We start from the raw sequence: 19927 nt of genomic DNA on the forward strand, positions 1-19927 counted from the left end.
CACATGTGTTGAACACAGCTCTACTGGGGTTCCCACTCACCTAACCAGATATTCCCCATGTAGAGATAAGTATTGGGAAGCACCCTTTTTTCATCCTCGCCTCTCCAGGGGGCAGGAGACCCCTGCTGCTGCCCCTAGTGCTCCAGAGGAGTTTGGGAGTGGGAAGAGGATTTCATGTTGGGGAGTGGGAAGAGGATTCCATGCCACTTTCCCTTTCTCTCTGAGGAGGAGGGCCTATTGCTGCTCCAAGTTTGTAAGTGTGGTGGTGGGGTTGGGTGGGAGGGAATGGCCACAAGGACAGAGCCATGCCATGGTGTGCATTAGGCTCTGGATTGCCTTAGTGCTTGTGGTGACAGATTGTAAAGCTAATCATATTTCAAAAATAAACAGGTTTCTTTTTTTAAAGTTACAGTACAGTGTGTTCTTTCTCAGGCCACTTCAATGGGCCAGTAGAAGTTCAATACAAGCCTATACAGTAGTGATGAATGTGTTTCCCTTATTTTTCCACCAACACTAAACACAAACACAAATTTAAGAACATAAGAATGGCCATATTGCATCAGATCAATTATCCATCTAGCCCAATATCCTGTCTTCTGATAGTGGCTGCTGCATCAAAGTGAGTGAACAGAACAGAGCAATTCCCAAGTGATCCATCCCTGGCTGTCCAGTCCCAGCATCTGGCAGCTGGGAGGTATAGGGACACCCGGAACATGGCGTTGTATCCCTGACCATCTTGGCTAATAGCCATTGATGTACCTATCCTCCATGAAGGTATCTCATTCTTTTTTCAACCCAGTTATACTTTTGGCCTTCACAACATCCCCAAGCAATGAGTTCCACAGGTTGACTGTGTGTTGTGCGGAGAACTACTTCCTTATGTTTTTTTTAAACCTGCTCCCTATTAATTTCATTGGTGACCCCTGGTTCTTGTGTAATGTGCAGGGGAAAACAACACTTCCTTAATCACTTTGTCCACACCATTTATGATTTTATAGACCTCTATCATATCTGTCCTTAATCATCTCTTTTCTAAGCTGAATAGTCCCAGTCTTTCTAATCTTTCCTTCTTGGAAGCTGTTCCATACCCATCCATACTCATTTTTGTTGCCCTTCTCTGTACTTCTTCCAATTCTAGAATCTTACTTTTAGATTAAACTACTCATTTATGTTACTTGGGACTCCCACACTTTACTATTTACAATATATTTCTACAATTCAATTTATTTTGGGAGAACACATTCTTTAGCACACTTTCACCTCTCCAGGTCCCTGCATGCTGGCCCTGCTGTGTTACTGATAAAGCTTTTGGTTTACAAGAAAAGTAAATTGTACCTGGGATTTGTCATTGAATGAAAGTGATTAAAATTAACCACCTATAAATATATATAACACCTATAAAAGGTTTCTTCAGGTATGTTAGCAACAAGAAGAAAGTCAAGGAAAGCGTGGGCCCCTTACTGAATGAGGGAGGCAACCTAGTGACAGAGGATGTGGAAAAAGCTAATGTACTCAATGCTTTTTTTGCCTGTCTTCACGAACAAGGTCAGCTCCCAGACTACTGCACTAGGCAGCACAGCATGGGGAGGAGGTGACCAGCCCTCTGTGGAGAAAGAAGTGATTCGGGACTATTTAGAAAAGCTGGATGAGCACAAGTCCATGGGGCCGGATGGACTGCATCCGAGAGTGCTAAAGGACTTGGCGGATGTGATTGCAGAGCCATTGGCCATTATCTTTGAAAACTCCTGGCGATCGGGGGAAGTCCCGGATGACTGGAAAAAAGCTAATGTAGTGTCCATCTTTGAAAAAGGGAAGAAGGAGGATCCTGAGAACTACAGGCCAGTCAGCCTCACCTCAGTCCCTGGAAAAATCATGGAGCAGATCCTCAAGGAATCAATTCTGAAGCACTTAGAGGAGAGGAAAGTGATCAGGAACAGTCAGTATGGATTCACCAAGGGCAAGTCATGCCTGACTAATCTAATTGTCTTCTATGATGAGATAACTGGCTCTGTGGATGAGGGGAAAGCGGTAGACGTGTTGTTCCTTGACTTTAGCAAAGCTTTTGACACTGTCTCCCACAGTATTCTTGCCAGCAAGTTAAAGAAGTATGGGCTGGATGAATGGACTATAAGGTGGATAGAAAGCTGGCTATGTTGTCAGGCTCAACGGGTAGTGATCAATGGCTCCATGTCTAATTGGCAGCCGGTATCAAGGGGAGTGCCCCAAGGGTCGGTCCTGGGGCCGGTTTTGTTCAATATCTTCATAAATGATCTGGAGAATAGTGTGGATTGCACCCTCAGCAAGTTTGAAGATGACACTAAACTGGGAGGAGAGGTAGATAGCCTGGAGGGTAGGGATAGAATCATAGAATATCAGGGTTGGAAGGGACCTCAGGAGGTCATCTAGTCCAACCCTCTGCTCAAAGCAGGACCAATCCCCAATTAAATCATCCCAGCCAGGGCTTTGTCAAGCCTGACCTTAAAAACTTCTAAGGAAGGAGATTCCACCACCTCCCTAGGTAACGCATTCCAGTGTTTCACCATCCTCCCAGTGAAAAAGTTTTTCCTAATATCCAACCTAAACCTCCCCCACTGCAACCTGAGACCAGTACTCCTCGTTCTGTCATCTGCTACCACTGAGAACAGTCTAGATCCATCCTCTTTGGAATCCCCTTTCAAGTAGTTGAAAGCAGCTATCAAATCCCCCCTCATTCTTCTCTTCTGCAGACTAAACAATCCCAGTTCCCTCAGCCTCTCCTCAGAAGTCATGTGCTCCAGTCCCCTAATCATTTTTGTTCCCTCCGCTGGACTCTTTCCAATTTTTCCACATCCTTCTTGTAGTGTGGGGCCCAAAACTGGACACAGTACTCCAGATGAGGACTCACCAATTTCGAATAGAGAGAAACGATCACATCCCTCGATCTGCTGGCAATGCCCCTACTTATACATCCCAAAACGCCATTGGCCTTCTTGGCAACAAGGCCACACTGTTGACTCATATCCAGCTTCTCGTCCACTCTGACCCTTAGGTCCTTTTCTGCCAAACTGCTGCCGAGCCATTCAGTCCCTAGTCTGTAGCGGTGCATGGGGTTCTTCCGTCCTAAGTGCAGGACTCTGCACTTGTCCTTGTTGAACCTCATCAGATTGCTTTTTTGGCCCAATCCTCTAATTTGTCTAGGGCCCTCTGTATCCCCCTTTAATAAGGGGAGAGAGTGTGTATGCGTGCATGTGTGTTGGTGTGTGTCCACCTCTCTAGCTTGGGTGGGGTGGCAGGCAGCCTTTTCTGATCGTGCTTTACAGTGGTGGTGCTCTTTCAGTCAAGTCACTCTTGATTTCCACTAGAGTCAGACCCCAGCCCTCTTACTATATGGTTTAGAGGTTTGGTTTGGTATTTTCAGGGACGTATGGGACCAGGTCATCTCCATGCCCTAACGGTTTTGCGGCAGCCCAGTCTAGCAGGCTAAGGCAGAGTTCTAATCCCATCTCTGCCTTGACTTGCTGCATGGCTTTGAAACTGAGAAGAGAGGTAGATACGCTGGAGGGTGGTAGGGATAGGATACAGAGGGCCCTAGACAAATCAGAGCATTGGGCCAAAAGAAATCTGATGAGGTTCAACAAGGACAAATGCACTTAGGACGGAAGAATCCGATGCACCGCTACAGACTAGGGACCGAATGGGTAGGCAGCAGTTCTGCAGAAAAGGACCTAGGGGTTACAGTGGATGAAAAGCTGGATATGAGTCAACAGTGTGGCCTTGTTGCCAAGAAGGCCAATGGCATTTTGGGATGTATAGGTAGGGGCATTGCCAGCAGATCGAGGGACGTGATCATTCCGCTCTATTCGACATTGGTGAGGTCTCATCTGGAGTACTGTGTCCAGTTTTGGGCCCCACACTACAAGAAGGATGTGGAAAAATTGGAAAGAGTCCAGCGGAGGGAACAAAAATGATTAGGGGACTGGAGCACATGACTTCTGAGGAGAGGCTGAGGGAACTGGGATTGTTTAGTCTGCGGAAGAGAAGAATGAGGGGGGATTTGATAGCTGCTTTCAACTACTTGAAAGGGGGTTCCAAAGAGGATGGATCTAGACTGTTCTCAGTGGTAGCTGATGACAGAACAAGGAGTAATGGTCTCAAGTTGCAGTGGGGGAGGTTTAGATTGGATATTAGGAAAAACTTTTTCACTAGAAGGATGGTGAAACACTGGAATGCATTACCTAGGGAGGTGGTGGAATCTCCTTCCTTAGAAGTTTTTAAAGTCAGGCTTGACAAAGCCCTGGCTTGGATGATTTAGTTGGGGATTGGTCCTGCTTTGAGCAAGGGGTTGGACTAGATGACCTCCTGAGGTCCCTTCCAACCCTGATATTCTATGATTCTATGATCTTTTACTTTGGCAGCCAGCACGATTCCTGGTGACCAATGCACAAGAGTCTTTTCTTTAGAGATTCAAAATCCAGGGCAACCTTTGGTATAAGTGTATGTTTACTTCACTGGAGAGGTGCCTATTGTGATACAGCATGGCCAGAGGGCAGCAGGAGAGTGTTTTTTTTGAAGCAGAAAAAAAAATTTATTTGTGTAACACTTACAAAGAATCACCAGAAAGGATAAAGCAAAACTATGCAACAAAACAAAAGCAAACACAAGGTATAACACAGCAGCCTTCAGGAGGGAGAAGTGTTCAGGCTAGCCTGGGCCCAGAGCGGGGTGGCTTCCTCGACACTCGTGGTCTTCCACCCTCCTGAGTTACCTGGTGGCCTAGAGCGGGGGGGCTTCCTTGACACTCATGGTCTTCCACCCCCTCGAGTTACCTAGTGCCACGCCCAGTGTCACCGATTATTCCTCTCCTGAGAGTGCCCGACAAGATGGGCATGGCTGTGGGGTGGGCGGTTTGGGGGTAGGGGGACGTACACCCACATGTGATAGGACTCCTCCTACGTGACAGTGATGATGGTATCCACAGCGGCAATGGCTGGGGATGGGATCTCTTGCTCTTCTCCTCAATCAAAGGGTCAGACGGAGGGAACCGGATGGGGTCACCGAGCAGAGAACCTCGGACAGCGCCCACCGCTCCTCGAAGGCGTCAAGGGAGTCGGTGGACGCCGCCCAGAGGAACTCCGCCCAGATACGTGAATGTACTGAGGATCGGAAAACGGCCCTACAATCGCAGCACGCTTCATTAGCCAACCTCCCCTTTCTGGTTTTAGAAATGGCTGTTTTAGCTAGGGCTAGGAGGAGGTTAACCAGGAGATCTCGCACAGCAGGAGAGTGTTAGAAGGGAGCCGTATTCCCTGGAGAGGGAAGAAAGTTTGCTATAAATTAATTAAAGCACCTGAAGCCAATGAGAGCACCTGAAGCCAGTCACATGATAAAAAACCCCTGCTTCAATCAGACAAGAGGAGGAGTTGAAGCAGAGTGGATTGATGTGGGCGCAAAGAGCAGTTTGGAGGAGTTGAAGCAGAGTGGGTTGGCATTGGAGCAAAGAGCAGTTGGGAGGGAAGCAGAGGAGAGTTTGGAGAAGTGCTGAGGTGGGCTAAGAAGACCAAGACCCTAGGTAAAGGGACACCTGGTTTGTGCAGACGGAGGGCAGGAAGCCCCACAAGCTGAAGAGCAGGAGAGGGAAGTAGCTGCTAGTTCTAGTGGTTTACCGCTATCCCTAGGGCCCCTGAGCTGAGACCCGGAGTAGAAGGAGGGCCCGGGTCCCTCCCTCTCCACTCCCCTTCTCTAGGACACTAGTGGGGCAGTTAATACCCCAATTCAGGGGCAAGAAACTGTGCCCTGAACCCTGCCCCCAAGAAGAGAAAGCATGAGACCCATCATAGTAGTGCTGGCAATTTGCCACACTATTTAGAACGAAGGCTCAATTTGACCCCCTCATCCTTAAAAAGACACTGTCTGAAGATGAGAATAAATCCAAACCAGATTTAGTGGAAAGTACTGTCAAAACTATGATCTAATTACATTTATATAGGGGAAGCAGTCGGTTCTAGAGCAGGGGTGGCCAACCTCTGGCTGCAGAGCCACATGAGGCTCTTCAGAAGTTAATATGCAGCTCCTTGTATAGGCACCGACTCCGGGGCTGGAGCTACAGATGCCAACTCTCCAATGTGTCGGGGGGTGCTCACTGCTCAACCCCTGGCTCTGCACCAGGCCCTGCCCCCACTCCACCCCTTCCCTCCCCTGAGCCTGCCATGCTCTTGTTCCTCCCCCCGCCCCCCTAGAGCCTTCTGCACGCCATGAAACAGCTGATATGGAGGTGCGGGGAGAGAGGGGGAGGCACTGATCGGTGGGTGGGAGGCGCTGTGAGCCGGGGTGGGGGTGGGGAAGGTGATGGGGGGCTGCTGACATATTACTGTGGCTCTTTGGCAATGTATATTGGTAAATTCTGGCTCCTTCCAGGCTCAGGTTGGCCACCCCTGTTCTAGTGCATAGGGCACTGGACTGGGAGTCAGGAGATCTGGGTCTATTCTTGGCAGCGTCACTGACTTGGTGTGGCACTTTGGGCAAGTCATTTCACCTCGCCATGCCTCTGTATCCCTCCCACCATTTATTTAGACTGTAATGTCTTTGGGGCAGGGACTGTTTCTCATTGGGTGTTCGTACAGTGCTAGCACAATGGGACCCAATCTCAACTAGGGTTAGTAGACACCACCATAATACACTAATAATATAGTGAATGCCCTCAAAGATGGCTTAATTTCTTTTCAAGACTAAAAAAAGAACACTAAACAATTGTATGGGAGAAGCACAATTCTAATCCTAATGATAACTCACTTTTAGAGAGCTCCTCTCATCCCAGAAAGTTTAACAGATTTAAGATGTGATACAAACTATACCCTTATCCATGGCCAAAATGAAGTCTTTTGTGGGGAAACACGGCAATTTATTAGCACCTCTTAGAAACAATATATATCAGTTTACATTAGGAAGTGAAGAAGAATACCATATGAGTGAGACTCCAGAAACAATGAGGGCAGGGAAAACATAATTTCTTGGATTGAAATTTATTGGAATTTGGCCATGACACCAACCTTAACAAGCTATAAGAAGTATCATGGAATCTTCAGTTACATCATCTTGTGTAGGTTTTCTAGAATATGGAAGCTCTTCAGATATCACTATAATGAGCACAATATATACATGTCTAGAGAGACAGATGTAAAGACCACTGTTTTCATATCTCATCTGCAACTCAGCTTCCCCAGTAGCACATTCCTGAGCACCCTAGATGCAATAACCATATACAAGCTTGGAAGGATTAGATTTTTATTGGTAAATGTTGGTTAATGTCTATTTCCCATAAATACAGAAACCAACAAAAAATATTCCCATCAATAATGGTCTAAATTTACAAACAGGCAAAATAAGAAAAATTCTGCTTGAGAACTTATTAGCGTTTGATGTAAGACTATTTACTTTGATATTTTGACATGTGATGTTGACAATTTGTGTTTTAATGATTATAAAGCTTTACCATTTTTAATCTCAATGCTACTGTCATTAAATTGTTATTGTGTGGCCCCCATAAATTCCCGCAATTATGAGCATTTCAATTGATAAACATTGAAAAAATGTTTAAAAATAAACATTAATATCTATCAAAATTATAAAAAAATTAAAATGAAATTCTGCCAATCCTACCCATATAAATTCAGAGGGAAGATTGCCACTCCCTACTTACCAACTTCACCAATTTCTGCAGCTACTAGTTGTTTGGAAGTCTTCAACTGACCAAGCTTAACCTACTTGGCCATGAGATCTCACCGAAGAACAGCAAAAGCTGGTGCTGCTTTGCTCAGATACACGATATACTCTCTTGGTTTTTAATTCCTCAGACTTTTACATTCATGAACATTAATGTTACTGCCATTAAAAAAAACAGCTACAATGTCTCATAAAGTAAAGGCTGGTCAAAAAATTCCAATATCTCCAGTAGATATTTAAAGGAAGCATTTCAAATATCTTTGTGTTCAGTGGCTCTGAATTAACTACAATTATTTCAGTATCCCACTGTCACATGAATAACAGAAGAATTCAATGTAAACACAAATCTAGCAGACCTTATTGAAAACTAATAAAAGAAAAACAATATCTTGATTTTCCTTTATTTTCCCAACAAAGCCTCCATTGCATTCTTTCCCTGAAATCTTTTACGCTATTTTTACTGGAAGATGACCAAAACAGAGTGAGTGTTGAAAAAGCTCTTTATATTGGCTTATCAGAAATTCTTAGCATTCTTTTAAAAGTTGACAAGGCGGGGGAATGGCTTTTCACAAGTAAATGAAGCAGATAAACTATAGAGGAAAAACTGAACTGTTCAGGAAATGTGCAAGCAATGTATGTTGCAGAGAAGGGACCTTCCAAGAGGCTGCACTTATGTAACCCACACACCTTCTGGGGGTGGTGTTCTGTCCCATCTAGTGGCACTGATACCACTTAAAGAGAGAGAGAGAAAATGAGTCTGCTCTACAGCCTTAGCTAAGAGCCAGTTGACTTTTAGCTCATGCGGTAGAGGCTCACGCACTAAGCTCCAAAGGCCACAGGTTCAATTCCTCCCACCGACAACCGTGCTCTGTTGGTGTTATACTTACACTAGCAATATTCATAGCTTTAATTCTCTACAGGGGCAGCTGAACCATGGGTAGCAATGGTGGAAGCACAGTGCAGCCAGGACTTAGGCATTTTTTCCTTTAGTTTCTAACCATACTGCCCAAATTGTGTCTACACTACAGCTTCCGCTAGTACTCCTGCACCAGTAGTAAGTAACAGTTTTAAAGCTTGTTAGTGTAGACCAGGCTAATGTGGTACAGAATGTTCCCAGTTAAAAATGTTGCATTAAAAAATAGGGTTGTGGCTTAATCCTGGTTTATTATTACTATTTGTGTTGCCTTAGCAGCTAGAGATCCCAAATAAGAGTCATTATACTAACTGCTGTAATAAAAAAGTAGTCCGTGCCCCAAAGAGCTTGTAATTTTAGTGCATGATCAGAGACAACAGGTGGATATACAACAAACATGGGTGCAGGGAGGAAAGAAAGTAACAGTGAAACGATCATGGTTAACGTAACAGAATGGTTAACAGTCATAGCACACCAATTATCTAGCCATTGTCCACTGTATTGTAGGTGTCAAGGCAGAGGTGAGTTTTAAGGTGGGATCCGAAGAAGGATAATGTTGCAGCTTTGCAGAGAATTACTTGGATAGCTACCCTCAGCCTAACCAAAATCCCCTGACAATTTAAGAGGATAATGTGTTCTCCTCTCTCTGTCCTATTCTGTTGTGTTGTACTTCTGTAAGCTGTTAATAGCTGCTGTGGGTTTCAGTCCAGAAAGACTGCACTTATATGATGTGCAGGTACAGATTTTATTTCAATTCGTTAAAGTTTGTAACATACTTCTGCAATACTCTGAGACAAAATATACTGCTAGATATTCCTACAAAAAAATACAATGACACAGGATAAACTACAAAGGGCCTGATTCTCTTTCACACTGAGGTGCCATTTTGGCAGTGTAAAGGGGCCTTAAAGTGGGTGTGATTTACATTTCCAGTGACCAAGGCCTGGTCTACATTAGCAAATTAGGTCAGCTTTACTATGTCTCTCAGGGGAGTGAAAAATCCACACGCCTGAGCAGCATAGTTAAGCCGACCTAACTCCCAGTGTAGACTGCTAGGTCGATACAGTGGAGGTTGGTGGGACCAGCCCTGTGCAGAGACTGTGGGGGTGGGGGGAGCATCCAAGGGCATTGGATGCCCCCCAAACTGTATACCAGTCCCAGCGCTCCAGAGCCTGCAAGAGTTCAATGAATAACTTATTCAGCAAGTGGAGCCATGTTTTTCTATTTGTGGGATAGAGACAGGCATATCATAATTTCCTCCCATTTATTCAACAGATACCTTGTCCTATTGTTTGCATTCTGGGTTGCCCAAAATTCAAAAATCAAGATATGTTATTCAATAAGGAATGGTCAGATAAATCATACCACATTGTCTCTGTTCTGTGATTGGGTGAATGTGCAATCATTTCACATACACACACGTGTGTGTCTAACTTCCATATTCTCTATCCACAAACATTTTTATTAAGCCCTATGCCTCCCAAAAACAGAAGTCAAACTCTGCCTATGGGACCAGGCCCACGTGGGCCACCTCCATCCCTGACTCAACTCAGCAGGCCACCCAGCCTGTCTGGGTTGGGGGGAGGCGCAACCAAAAAATCAGGGGGGAGCATGTGACCCCGCATGCTTTCCCTGCCCACATACGTCACCTCCGGTAGGTGGCACAAATACACCTGCTTGCCCCAGGTGCCAAAATACGTAGTTATGGCTATGGTATCTATAATAGTATATCTGATCCTCAGCTGGCATACATGGTCATAGTTCCATTGAATTCAACAGACCCATGCCAACCAACACCAGCTAATGAACTGGCTCAGTGAGCGTATCTATAATAAGTTTCAGACAAAACTTTCATATACTTTAATACTACAGTGCTAAGCTCTTTCATATACTTTAATACTACAGTGCTAAGCACACCTCTTCAGATGTCAATCTGACTAAAAATGGAGCTCAACTTCTATATTACAGAAACGACATGTCGTGAAAAGGGTTTTTTTCCTTTGGTCCCAGGCCTGCTTTTGTAGACAGAAGCTAGATGTGCTTTATAAAAGTTGACCCAGGAGTGGATATGTCTTATCTGAGACAAGGAAATATGCAGATTTATTCATTTAAGAAATCCATTTTCCAACTGATTGACTGATGGGAGAGAGCTCTCCCGGTTGCTTCGTTAATCCACCTCCCCAAGAAGCAGTAGCTATGTGAGTGGGAGAAGCTCTCCCACCAACATAACGCTGTCTACACGGGGGATTAGGTCGGTATAACTATGTCAGTATAACTATGTGGCAGATTAATACAAACAACATCCTCATATCAAATAAGATTCTACTGAAGGTTCCAAATTATGGACATGAGGTTACTGAACTCAAATTTTAGATATTTCAACCCAAACTAGGAATTTTAAAATAATCTCATGAGGAAATTAAGAACAATGAGAAAAGTACTATTTGAAAGATGATCATTTCATAATGGGAGTTTTGCCTGGTCAGGGACTGCCAGATCACGCCCTTTTTTGGTAAAAGACCTTCGTTCTTCTCCTTTTCTTCTGCGTCTACCAGCTATTGCACGCTCTCCTTGCAACACTTCAATTGTGGAAGCGTCTACGCACTGTGAGGCAATTGTACAAATGGAATGTGATACAATTATACTGCATTATTGGTGGATTGTTGTGACTTAGGAGGAAAACTGATAGTTACTGAAATGCTTGAGCTGAAGAGATACTGTAACTAACACTGGACCTATAAGACAAAATTCTTACCTAGTGAAACTCTATTACAGTCTTCAGAGTTCCACCAGAGATGAATTTGGCCAAAGAGGCGTACTATTTTGAAAATAAAGGTGTACCATATCTTTCACAAAGGGAAGATTCACACAGCGGTACGATAAATATAGAAAGGATGGTCCAGTGGTTATGGTTCTAATTTGGGACTTAGAAGACTTGGGTTCAGTTCCCTATTCTGCCACAGACTTCCTGTGTGACCTTGGGCAAGTCACTTAAGGCTAGAATTTTAAATATATTTAGGCACCTTAAAATATAGATTGATGCCTAGCTGTATTTTCAAACTCGCCCAGGTCCCTAACTGCCACTGAAATCAATGAAAATCCCACAATGCACCTATCTGCATCTTGAGGCACCTAAATATCTTTAAAATCTGGCCTTTAGTCTCTCTATGCCTCAGTCCCCAATTATATAAAACAGGCATAAAATAGCACTTCCCTCTCCCACAGAGTTGTTTGAGCATAACAAAGACTCTGAGATGTTCAGATACTACTGTCATGAGCACCACATAAGTACCTGAGATAGATAGAACACATCAAAACCTTTCTAGAGACTCTCCTGGATTGGAAAGGGAGCCCATAAACAAAGCTAAGTTTTGAGAAGGCTTTCCGGCAGCAATATAAAATTTCTACTGTTTGGACACACAATCAACATCTCCGAAACACTGCTCTCAGTCTCTTGCAAATAGACTCTACAATCAAGTGTCCCACCCTATTCTGAAAGAGACTGCTTCCACTAATGAAAAGGATGCACCAATTATTAATACAACAACCAAATTCACTTCTAAACTCAATGTTGTGAAATACAAAATAATTTAAACAATAATAATTTAGTTGCAGTCCTCAAACTAAGATGAAGAATTCCTGGCCCCACAGGCACACATATATGTGAGAAAGGAACTCCATATCTCTGATTCTCTTCTCACAGCAGTTTTACACCAATGTAACTCAAATAAAATCAATCACATTACCCCCTCTCCCCCTGGTTTACAGAAGTCTGAGGTCCATAAAGCTAAACAAGAACTTTTGCCAGGTCTACAATGCTATCCTGAGTGAAATACCTAGGGAAACAAAGATTAAGTTCTGCAATTATTCTCCAGTAGCAACTTGTGGTAAGCGAGATGTGGGATAAGGGAGAGATTTTTTCCCTGAGCACTAAGTTCAGAAAGGAGAAACAGCCAATCCCGAAATCAATGCTCTGAGGTCACCTTCAATAAAAACAGTTCCCTCCTTACTAAAGTGATGCCCAACCCTCATTTTTCATCAGTTCATGCCAAAGGAAAGAACAAGAACCTCATTTGTCTGCTTCTCCCACAACCACCTGTATGATTTCTTCCATACCACCCTCTATATCTCTTCTGGACCACAAAGCCGCTATCCTCTCCTCTTTTAAGTCCCTCCTAAAGTCATACTTTTTCCATGATGCAATCAAGAAACTAGCTAAGTAAACTAGCTACTTTTTCATCTCAAGAAGGAGCTCCACATCTCTACAGAGTGAAAGTTAGAGGCTCAAAGACACTGGAATTAAAGCTGGAATTGGTGCTCTTTGACAGCTACTGAAATAATAGCGGTAGAAGTTCTAGGGTATCTGAAATAATTCAGGCCCAATTCTGCTCTCACACCAGCATAATTTAATCTGACATCAGTAGCATTAGCAGTTACACCAGTGTAAAAGACACTTGAACTTAACTGAGTGGAAGGCAGCAAAACAACAAAAAATAGCAGTTTCAGTCTCAGCTGTTCCATTTTTCTGTGGAATTATCCACTATCATGAAAGTCATATCCCCTTCGTTCATGGAACTCTTAAAGACCACTGCGTGACACAGGATTGCACTCATCAGATCCATCTCCAATACATGTAGAGAGTTCCTGACATGGAACATCAGTCTCTGAGGAGGAGATGGCTGTCAAAATATCCCCCCTCTGAATCAGAAGTTAGACACCTAAACTTCTATGGACTTTGAACTGAGGTTAACAAGTGCAAGGACTGCTCTTGGATTTCATTCCTGGAATTTGCCTAAATCAAAAACGTTATATTTTTAAGAGTAGACCAGACTAATAGGTATGACTATCACATTCCAAAGTGTTATAGATCTTTTTTGCTAAAGTAGAAAAACCAATATTTTAATGTACTATATTTTTCAAAGGATAGGTATGCAGTATTGTACTCAAGCAGTAAATGCTATTCAAACACCACACAGTTGTTATCCCTGATTTTTATTACTAATAATATACACCTGTGATTTTCCAGCAAAAAAAAAAAAATATATATATATATATATATATAAAATTAGCTGGCCCTATAAAAATATTCTTTATGTGTGAAAGGAAATCTTATTTCAGTTTTTACATTTAAAAAGGCAATATATATAGAAACACAGGAAGAAATAACATGAAGCAAGGTCAATATGTATTTACAAAGTATTTTCTTGAACTTAGAAACATTTTTATTCAAGCATTTAAGTAACCAAAGAAGTTCCAATAAAAATCACTTTACTCTATTCATCAAGAAGAGTAATGGGCAGGGAGAAACCTATGTCAGGAAAATATTAACTCAACTTTTAACATGCATCAAAAGTGTAAAACATCCATTTAAAAAAATGTGAAAAAGATTTCCAAAGCAGAATTTCGAAGTACAACAAAGTTTGTACATCCTGAACAGTTTTAACAAACATTTTTAAAAAAACCCATCACCCTATTACACTCTAGCTATTCTTAGTAACTAAGACCCCAATTCAGCAAAGCATTTAAGAATGTACCTAAGTCTATCTCTCTTCAGCAAAGCTCTGTCCTCCCTGAGTTCAGAAATTCCTGGTTTCAGATGATCCAATGTGGTTCTGCTATGTGGAGTGGTGGGAAACTAGGATTCCCAGACTATGACAGAGTTGTGTGAGGATTTCCTGCAATCCAGCACATAGCAGCTTTCTGACTAAAGTCAAAAATATAATAGGATGGTGAGTAGGTACGGGAACTAAGGGCAAGGGGGTGTGCTGTAGCACCCCCGGCCCACACCTGAGGCTCCGCTCCTGGCCCTGCATGTCCGCGCCAGGGGCTCTGCTCCCAGCCCTGCACCTGGGGCTCTGCTCCTGGCCTGGCTGCTGGCTCCGTGCCCGGAGCTCCACTCCTGGCCCCGTGCCCAGGGTCCTGACTGCCGGCCCCATGCCCGCCCCCAGCTGTGGCCCCACCCTCACGTCCCTTACCTCTGTCAATGCCCGCCCTCCCGGAGCCATGGCCCTGCTCCCAGCCCCAGCTCGGGGGTGGAAGGGTGCGGAGAGGAGGAAGTGGGGGCACGAGGTAAAAAGTTTGGGGACCCCAGCTTTACAGTTTTGTTAGCTGGCTTTCAACATCCCCGTTATAAAAATTGTTCCAGGGCCATTGGGATGGTGGCACCTTATGTAGGAAGGGAAGAGACCTGTCCATCCCATTGTTGGGGCCTGGTGCAGGCACAGGGTTTCTTGTGGAACTGGAGACTGTAGTAATGGCCCCAGAGTGATGCTGCGGGACACCATTCCTTCTCTCTTATGGATCTCCTCAGTGCACAACCTGGCTTCTTATCCTACTGGGGGTGAGGGGAAGGTGTCTTCATAATAACTTTTTATTGTTAATAAAGGAACTTTAAAAATTATTATACACGTATTTTTAAAAAGAAAAATATAAAGCGTCAGTGTGCTTAAGAATAATACAGGAGCTTATCCAAAATATTTCACATGTAAAAACTGCCAAGTTTGAAATTAATGGCAGTAATTCCTCCTCATCTGTGGACTCACTAGAATTATTTTAGGCATCAAAATGACTCTGGAATAGAAGTTCAAAATGCATTAAAATTTGATCTGATTAACAATTCCATAGCTTTTCAACATTCTTACACTGATATAATAACGTCTCAAAAATCTATTGTACTCTAGGGGTGAAATCATATCTCTACTCATGCCAATGGGAGTTTTGTTATTGACTTTAATTGAGCCAAGATTTCACCCCAATTGTTTTTAACAGAATCATCATGGTTCTACCAACAAGGTCATAATGGAGGAGTTGCATAATAAATAGCAAATAGTCTCCAGCAAATACTTACTCTGTGGATTATTATTAATAGGATATAAACCATAATGGTTGCTATCACATTGAAATTGTCATGTGTTTATCTTCACCGTACAAAGCGCGTGCAGTAATTCTGCCTATTAAATTCCTTATGGATTGTGGACCACACCTCCACGTTCAACATAAGGTCATGTTCCATGACTGCTAACTAGTTTTCCATGAGGTTTGCCCCACCCGATGATATGCAGCAACTCTGCATTAAGAGGATCTGCTTTTCTATGTGAAATACTTGGTGGCTGGTGCGTTGGACTTAAAAAAAATATATTTAGCCTCATAATGGGATAAAAGCTTGAATTTTTTTACCATTTCAAAACTGCATGTGTTTAAGTAACCAAGCACAAAATAAATAATCACAAATCAGTAAAGCAGTTTTGCCCTTTTGAAATTCCAAAACAGTTAAGCTAATGCCTGTAAAACTGAATTAGTCATACATAAATTTCATCCAACAGTGAATTTTGATTGCTGAGTTATAAAAACTTTCAAACAAACAAGACCCATTAATATCACATTATAAATAGCAATGTTCTACCTGCACATTTCTCACTGTGATTACACTCTAAGACAGCACTTACTCTGAAAGAGAAGCCGGAGTCACATGGTCCATTCAAGGTCATGCTATTTTAATTAAATGTGTGCACTGAAAAAATTACAGAGAAATAATTGATAAATTATGCAGAAATGATTATAATAGTCTCACTAACCTTGTTCCAGCACACTCAAGGTGTATTATCACTAAAAAAGGCAATAAGGTTACAAAAATAGATAAAGAATTGTATTGCCCATCTTTCTTACTCACACTATTGAAAAACACTCTTGGGAAAAGTAATTTGGGGGGAGAAAATTTAATATATAATGTTTGTGTTCTTCAACCAAGCAGTACTGAGACTAGATACTAGATTACACTGTGCAAGGATCCAGGTGGTAAAATATAAACAAAAATGGCCTTTTTAATAAAGAAGCTGTGTCCTGTAAGCCACTCCCTTTGCAGGAGTCCTCAGGTAAAGGGTATAGACTAGCATAAAACTGAGAATTACCTTGGAGAGGTAATTCCAGCTGGCAAGTTCCTTTCTGTCCAAGGACCTGGGCAGGTGGTTGGAACTTCAAGGAACATAGCTAGGTTGTCTGGCCAATGTGTTGAGGAGCCTATCCAAAACTGTAGTATATGACTGGACTGCAGTGAAAATCCTAATATTTGTAATGTATCTGGAACCTCAAGCCTTATGCATCTCATTCAAGGAACTGCAAGTAATAGACCGGAGTCCTGACTCATGTCACTGACCTGAGTACTGAGGGACATCTTTATAAATGGCACACACTGTAATGAATCACTAACCTCTTCTACTAAAAAAAAATAAAAAAGTTTGAAAAATGGCGAGGAAGTGGAACACAGACACTATTTCATGTACTATAATGATGTATTAACTAAAACCAACCAAAAACTAAAATTAATTGAGAAAACTACTTAACATTTTTCTGTAAAGGAAAAAGAGGTAATAACTGAAATCAGATAAAGATATATTTACTTATCCCTCTGTCTTTTGGACATTTAAACTCAATGGAAACTGCTTTTCCCTTTCTGAAATCACAACAAACCAGTCAAGGCAAGACTAATCACTATTACATTTATTTAGAAGCTAAAACACCATAGCAGATTTCCTAGCACTCAGAGCCCAAAGCTGACCCAGTATAACAAGGTAGAATTGATTCAACTCTTTTCCCTTTCTCATCTTCTTGCATCAACTATTATGTCTCCTTGCCTTTTTTGTCCTTCAAGACACGATTTACAATACTCTGCACTTACCCCCGTGCCAGCTTAATGTATCAATGTACAAATGCCAAGTTATGTCAGTTGTCTGGAGATGTGACTGTAAGCAACTGAACACACAGTAGTATACTTGTAGAGCCCGATTCAAAGTCAAAGGGAGTCTTTCCACTGATTTCAGGGAACTTTAGATCAGGCTTATAATGTTTTTCAAGCATTTGAAAATCTCATAGAAGTCACTGTGAATAATAGGCCACCCATTGAAATGATGAAATTCAACTGCAAAATTATATTAAGGAAGTGTCTGGGGCAGCTGATGGAGCTGTCCATTATGCCTCCCAATCTGTACCAAGGTTACTCTTTTTGGATACAGAATACTGATATAGAACTTATTTCCACTGCAGTATTAACGTAGATTAATATGGCTGATCCTGAAATGCCTTAGTTTAAACACACCCACATCATCATCATCAAGGCACCTCCCCCCCCACACACACACCACCACGACCACCATCATCATCATCATCAAGGCACCACTTATGAACTTGGTTCTCCCTGGAGCTTCCAGCTGCTCTGCTCCACAAACCCTTCTGTGAGTCGCAGAAACCTTTGTTCCAAACCTTCTGTTAACCATTCCCTACAAGTCAATGTAGTTGAAAGAAGAAAAAAGGTTACACAGAAAATCCAACATCTTTAATCCTATTCACTTTCCTGGAAGATTGTTAAGCCACTACTCCAGCACTTTTCTACACAAAAGGAGAAACAGATGACCGGTTAAAGGTTATGGTTCTGTCCTCGAACGTCCCTCCTGTCCCAGCAGCGAGCACCCTTTCCCCTCCGGTGGTAGGATCTGAAATCCCCATTCCCCAGGCTCAGGAGATCGTTTTCATCAGGGATAAAGTGAATGACTTGTCCTATAACGATACTTAAGAGAAGCTAAACGAAGCCTCCCTAAGATGCCAGGGACCTGACAAACAGCAGCAGCAAGTCACTGCCTCCAGGGGAACACGCCCAGTGACAAGCAGAGCTAGGGGTACCCACACCCAACCTCCAGGCCCCTTTTTCTATCTATTAAAGAACCACGCGAGGAACGCCCGAAAGCGGCTAGGGAGCCCCATGGCTCCCTTCTGGCTCCGCAGCGCAGGCTGGTGCCCTGCATGGCCACAGTCGATGCTGATGCTCCCAGCCGCGAGCGTTCCTCAGCGCCTGCCACAATGTTTGGCGCCTCTCCTCCCTCTCCGTGGTGCGGCTCCGTGTGTGTGTGTGTGTGAGAGAGGCGCTGCTCGCCTCACCCGGGAACCTGAACGCCCCGAGGGACGCAGCTTCCCCACCGCCGGCCCAGGCTCTGTCTGCAGCACCCCAGCGTGCGCCTGTGCGCCCCGGCCCCGGGCCTCGCAAACTTTCGCCGCCTCCTGCCCCTCGGCAAAGGCGACAGGCTGCCGCTGACGCACATTTAATTCCTCCGTGCACACGCGGCGGGGCTGCCCCTCGCATCCTCCCCGGGGGCAGGTGCTGGACCCTGCCCGGGGTGCGTGCGTGTGTCAAACTGCCACAACAAAGTTCCACGCAACCGAACCGCGGCGGGGTCTGCAGGCTGTTGTCCGTCGCCCCATTGCACCCCATCCCCTAGGCACTCCCGGGCCGCCGCACTTCCCAGGCGCGCTCCCCTCCGCGCCCCGTCCCCTCCTGCCCCGCTGCCCCGCGCCGCGGCAGGGAGCCTGCAGCCGGCCCTTACCTTGCTTGACACACTTCAGCCGGATGGGGTCCTTGCAGTGCTTGATCACGGCCAGCACATCCCTGATGGTGAGCCCGGCCACTGGGGTCTCGTTCACCTCCAGCAGCAGCTCCTCCGGCACCAACTTGCTGCCGCTCTCATAGGCCACCTTGCCGGGCTTCACCTCCCCCAGGTACGGGAACTGCCCGTTCTCGGCGCCCCCTTTCAGCTCAAAGCCCAGCTGCCCCTCCTGGTTCCTGCCTAGGACAATCTCGTGGACCCTGCTCGTCCAGTGGCTTTTCTTCTTCAAGCCCTTGGACATTGCAGTGGGGATGGGCTGGCGAAGTCTCCCTGGCGTGCTGGGTGCTGGTCTTGAGCCGAGCTCCTTTTTGGGGCGGGGGGCTGGTGGGTCAGGGGGGCTGGGTCCGGGGCTGCTGCTGCGGCTCCCGGCCGGCTGAATGGTGGCACCGCAGGGGCCGTGGCCGCCGGGTGGCGAGGAGGATGGAGAGGTGGGGAGTGGGGGGGGGCGGTGGGTGACTCGGCCCCTGACTGACTGTCAGTCTGGCTGGCTGGCTGGGTGTTTTTAGCTGATATCCATGGCAGCTGCGGCAGCCGGGACCCTGTGAGTGAGTGTGAGTGTGTGTGTGTGTGCACTAGTTGTACCGTAACTGGCAGCGGGGAAGCAGGGAGGGTGTGGGGAAGGAGGGAGGGATGGAGACGGCCCGGAGAGGAGGAGGAGGAGGAGAGGCAGGGCTGTGTGTGCTGGGGGGGTGTCTGATCACGCTCGCCTCCAGCCTGACCCGGTAGTGAAGACCCAGAGAGAGGCTGGCTGGCACGGCGGGGAGAAGGCGGAGAGCAGCCGGGCTGGGTGGGGAGGAAAGGGAGGCCGCGCCCGGCCGAGCCCAGGACGGGGAAGGGGGCAGCGACCCCCGGAGCAGGCGGCCGGGCGAGCCAGCGCGCGACAGCG

General features: G+C 44.9%; 1 protein-coding gene across 15 annotated transcripts in view; it reads right to left on the bottom strand.

Moving 5' to 3' along the window:
• MAGI2 (membrane associated guanylate kinase, WW and PDZ domain containing 2) overlaps window positions 1-19706 on the bottom strand; it is a 1189595-nt gene extending 1169889 nt beyond the window's left edge. For 4 of the 15 annotated variants that reach the window (XM_048836471.2, XM_048836481.2, XM_075124507.1 and 1 more), the window contains exon 1: window positions 18982-19699. In XM_048836471.2, coding sequence (XP_048692428.1) covers window positions 18982-19282 — 301 coding nt within the window. In that variant the 5' untranslated portion in view covers window positions 19283-19699. Of the gene's footprint in view, window positions 1-18981 lie in introns of all 15 variants that reach the window. The other 11 variants (XM_048836475.2, XM_048836473.2, XM_048836472.2 and 8 more) reach the window with 8 other exon arrangements.
• Between the last annotated feature and the right edge of the window lie 221 nt (window positions 19707-19927).

The sequence above is a fragment of the Caretta caretta genome, chromosome 1 (genome assembly GCF_965140235.1).
Source record: "Caretta caretta isolate rCarCar2 chromosome 1, rCarCar1.hap1, whole genome shotgun sequence".
Lineage (NCBI taxonomy): Eukaryota > Metazoa > Chordata > Testudines > Cheloniidae > Caretta > Caretta caretta.